The sequence below is a fragment of the Gavialis gangeticus genome, unplaced genomic scaffold (assembly GCF_001723915.1).
Source record: "Gavialis gangeticus isolate Ggan-Ray unplaced genomic scaffold, GavGan_comp1, whole genome shotgun sequence".
NCBI lineage: Eukaryota > Metazoa > Chordata > Crocodylia > Gavialidae > Gavialis > Gavialis gangeticus.
Window position 1 is genome coordinate 11155693 of NW_017729007.1, and position 4483 is coordinate 11160175.

At 39.1% G+C, this 4483-nt stretch overlaps 1 protein-coding gene across 3 annotated transcripts in view; it reads left to right on the forward strand.

The window, feature by feature from the left end:
* The window catches only part of PLXNB2 (plexin B2), a 471827-nt gene that overhangs the window by 460729 nt on the left and 6615 nt on the right, over positions 1-4483 (forward strand). For all 3 annotated transcript variants that reach the window (XM_019509291.1, XM_019509293.1, XM_019509292.1), the window contains exons 33-36: positions 1026-1186; positions 2790-2937; positions 3467-3531; positions 4311-4386. In XM_019509291.1, the coding sequence (XP_019364836.1) occupies positions 1026-1186; positions 2790-2937; positions 3467-3531; positions 4311-4386 (450 nt within the window). The remainder of the gene's footprint in view (positions 1-1025; positions 1187-2789; positions 2938-3466; positions 3532-4310; positions 4387-4483) is intronic.

Here is a 4483-nt window from a genome sequence, read left to right on the forward strand (position 1 = left end):
TGAAAACTCTGTTCTGGAGCTTTTAATTAGGATCACAGTTGAAGAAGAACATAGGCCGGTGAGAGTTCTGTTACACTCAGTCAATTGTATGCCAGAATCATAGAATCATAGAAAATTAGGTTTGGAAGGAACCTCAGAAGGTCATCTAGTGAGTCCAACCTCCTGCTCAAAGCAGGGCCATCCTCAACTATATCATCCCAGGCAAGGCTTTGTCTATCCACATCTTAAAAACCTCTAAGAATGGAGATTCTGCAACCTCTCTGGAATCATCTCCTAGAGCTCATGTAAGGTGGGGGTCATGATCTGTAATACCTAAGCAAGACAAAGATGTTGGGCAGCTGCATGGTACTTATAAGGACACCCCTCTTTTTCCTTGTAACTCAGGCCAAATATTGGGGCAGAAATGCCAAACCTGTTGTAGCTCCAAATCCAGTAAGTCATATGAGAATAAATTGTCTTGATGTTTGCTTTGCTCTATGTTTTGGGTTCATATGTGAAATTATGTTGTACTCAAAAAGATATTGCAAAAAGATCTGATATCAAAAGAGAGCTAGAGTGATGATCTGCCATATTTCTCTGTGTACCATGAAGTTGGGCTACAAAACGGATTAAAAACCTGTTATCAAACTTATCGTTCTATGTCTGAAAGAAACTTAACCTATAAATGCATCTTAGGTATCTTAATATGTTTAGCAACTAGTTTCTTCCTTCCCTCATTTGCCAAGTCCAGAAATCACACTTCTGTGTTGCCCATTCAACAATTGTTGAAATCTCAAATTCCTTTAAAACAGCACAAGACTATTTTCCTAATTCTAATACTGTCTAGCTGTTTGCAAGATCATTACACATAGAAGAAGAAATCTGCTTTTGTCACTGCATGCCTCCTGCACCTTTGATACTTCAGACCAAGGCCTTCATTTGCTGTGATAAACATAAAGTGTTAGTGTAAATTGGAAAGAGAACCTAGGATAACACTCTGTTTCCCAATGCAGACTAAATTATAATTTTTTAAAATTCACTTTCAGGGTACGCTTCACCAATTTGTAGAAAACTTTTTTCACAGTGTACTTGATTCAAATCATGTTGTGCCACCAGCTGTGAAATACTTCTTTGACTTTCTTGATGAGCAAGCAGAAAAGCATGACATCAAGGATGAAGACACCATTCACATCTGGAAAACAAATAGGTAAGGCATGAACAAAATAATTAGACTGCTGAAAAACTGTACCATAATCTTTGATAATGCTGGTACTGTAACTACAGATCAAAGTGAAAAGTAAATACAGTACAAGCCACTTAAGGCACCCATTGGTAACATGCGCATCCATTTAAATTTTGAGAAATTACACAAAACATTAGCCAAATTCTATTGATTTCTTTGTTAAAGATGCCACTTAAAATATATTAAGCAAGCCTGCTCTTTCATCCTGGAACTCTGGGCTCAGGAAGCACACCTCGTTAAGGCTGGCTACATTGCAATTCACAGTCCCAGCAGAAGCTATTAATCAAGCAGCTGTTTGCTTTGTGTGTGTGTGCAAGCCTATGCTCTACTTGAGCCTCCCACCCCACATTACCCTGCTGTACATGTATGGAGATTTTCTACTCTATGTTAAAAAAAAAAAAAAGTTCTCTGCACTCAAAACTGCCGTGTGGCAGTAGAATCCTCCCTGGCAGAGTTTCTTCACCTGAGCAGAGTAAGGATCCTGGCTTCCATCTCACAGCTGACTGATGGCCTTGATAGCCAACCATGAGGCATGTTAGCCAGTTTCTTGATTGCCAAATGATTGCATTTACCCTACCCTATCAATTGCAATTCTGAAAATGGTTTTAATTAAAACAATATATTTATGTTAACCAAAGGGGGTTAAAATGGCTATAAATGCAAGAACAGAGCCAAACCTACCATCTAGATTGGAGCTGACTGCATGCAGCCCACAAGGAGTTTGGCCACTGCATGTGGCCACTAGGCTCCCACCCAGCTGCTGCTGTCCCCAGCACTTGGGCTGCAGTAGCAGCCAGGGTCTTGGGGCCAGAGGAGGCAGGGGGCCCTAACAGGCAGCGTGGGGCAGTATGGCACAATTCATGGTACTGGGGAAGCCTGCAGCCAGGAATCACTATGCAGCATGATGAGGCAGCTCTGCCCCTTTCCCCAGTGCAGTATGCAGCCCAGGAGGTTTGTGGGCCCATAGGGCATGCTGGTGAGCAAGCCCTGATCTAGGTACCTGTCTCTAAAGTTGTCATCTTCTGTTAGTACACCTATAATGGGGAGATCTTTTGTAGTGCCCCCAACTGCTAGTCATGGGCTACATCACAGCCGTGGGAGGAAAAGGGACCCATGCTAAATTATTACAAATCAAAATGTAATCAAGTGTTGGTAAGGTAAAAAAAGGAACAAATAGATTCTCCAGTTACATTGGTGTCTTTGTCCACCATTCGGGATGTTCTGGGGTTGTCTTTTCATAAAAGAGCACGGGGAACAAAATGATAGATATCATTTCTCATTGAATTATATGAGGTTGGAAGGAACTTGAGAGCCACCCACACCAAACAATTCTAGAGATGGTCTCTAAAGCATTGTACCTAGATATTTGTTCTGCCTTTTCTTGAACACATCCAGTGAAGTAGATTCCACAAATTCCCTAGGCAACTTGTTCCATTGGCATAGTGTTCTTAAAGTTAGGAAGTGTAACCAAATTAAAATGTACTGAAGAGGTCACAGTGGAAAGCTTGCAAGTCAGTTTTCTGGAATATATTTACTGTATTTACTTATCTTTTTGTTTTTGTTGCAGCTTGCCTCTTAGATTCTGGGTAAACATATTGAAAAATCCCCATTTCATTTTCGATGTTCATGTTCATGAAGTAGTGGATGCTTCCTTGTCAGTCATTGCACAGACTTTCATGGATGCCTGCACAAGAACAGAGCACAAATTAAGCAGAGTAAGTAATTTGCATTCTATACCAGGGGCATGTTCATGTTTTACAAGCCATAAAGTGCCACTGGCCTAGGCAATACCCCTGCTTACAGGAAATGTTGGACAAACAGCTTTTTGAACATTTAGTACAAAGCTAACATCAGGCTGGTTAAGAGGCTGGTAAAAATTTGCTTTTTTGTAAAAACCTCCAAAAACAGAGGTTTTTACTTTATAAAAGTTCAGCTTGTCCAATGATATTTAGAAAGTGCATGAAGCATTATTTGCAAAGGCTTTTTGAGCAATATAAGAGCTCAAAATTTTCATGTCTCTTATTTTGAGTAATTTTGTATTAATTTTATAATTTTTCATGAAATGTTAATCTTCATTATGTCAAATAGCCCCATTCATGCAGCATGGAAAAATTCTCTTTGTTAATAATATCTCTTTGTTAATAAGACATATGCCATGCATTCTATTCTATTATATACATTAAAATTCAATCTGACAAAAAGCATCTTCCTAGATTGTCAAAATATGGCTATTATATTTTCCAGGATTCTCCAAGTAACAAGTTACTTTATGCAAAAGAGATCTCTAACTATAAGAAAATGGTGGAAGAGTAAGTATAAAGAGAACACTCATTCTTATTCATCAAAGGCAAAGGCTTCTGTGTACAAAATTAGCAGATGACAAAATTAGTTTTGGTGATAAAATGACTTAACATGAAATGCTAAAATTAAGAGCAAGGGAACATTTGTGTATGTTGAGGGAAAATGCTGAGTTCCCATCTGGTAAATGTTCAAATGAAATATAGTTGTGAGGATATATCAAGCGCGCGCGCACACACACACACACACTTGATATATCAAGTTATTTAAGACCCTTAGTTCATTTTGCATTAGAGTGAAACAGGTGTAATTGGGGGGTCTTTCATTTCACCTATATCATTTGCCTGATATCAGATGAATGCTCACATTTCCACAATTGAGAATTATCAAACCCCAAAGTCAATTTTAACAAGAGAATAAATTGTTCACATTTTATTTTCTAATTGTACAGGGACAGTTATGCTAGCAGTAACAGCTGTGTAAGCCTATGCCCTTACAAGTTTCAAGGTGTGGGTTTGCTACCAGCTGGGTTATGAGGGGAATTTCTTCCTTGGCAATGTGTGTGTGTGGGGAGGGGTGGGGAGGTCACATTTTTGTACAGTGTCTTTTCTCTAATGCCTTAGGCTGTTGAGAGAGAGAATGACTGAAAGGACCATTATTCTTATGGGAAGCAACCCTTATAGCATTACACAGGAGGCATTTTAAAATAATAGTAAGATCAAAATATGGTATCACTATTAAATATACAGCATATATCATAGAAATCATTTTTTAAATTTTTTTGTTACAGCTACTACAAAGGTATTCGTCAAATGGTACCTGTAAGTGACCAGGACATGAATACGCATTTGGCAGAGATTTCTAGGGTAAGAGTGAAATCAGCCTTCTTGTCCTGAAAACTGAACAAAGTATGCTGAGTGTCCTTCTCCTGTCCCATCCCGTCCCATCCCACCCCAGCCCTGC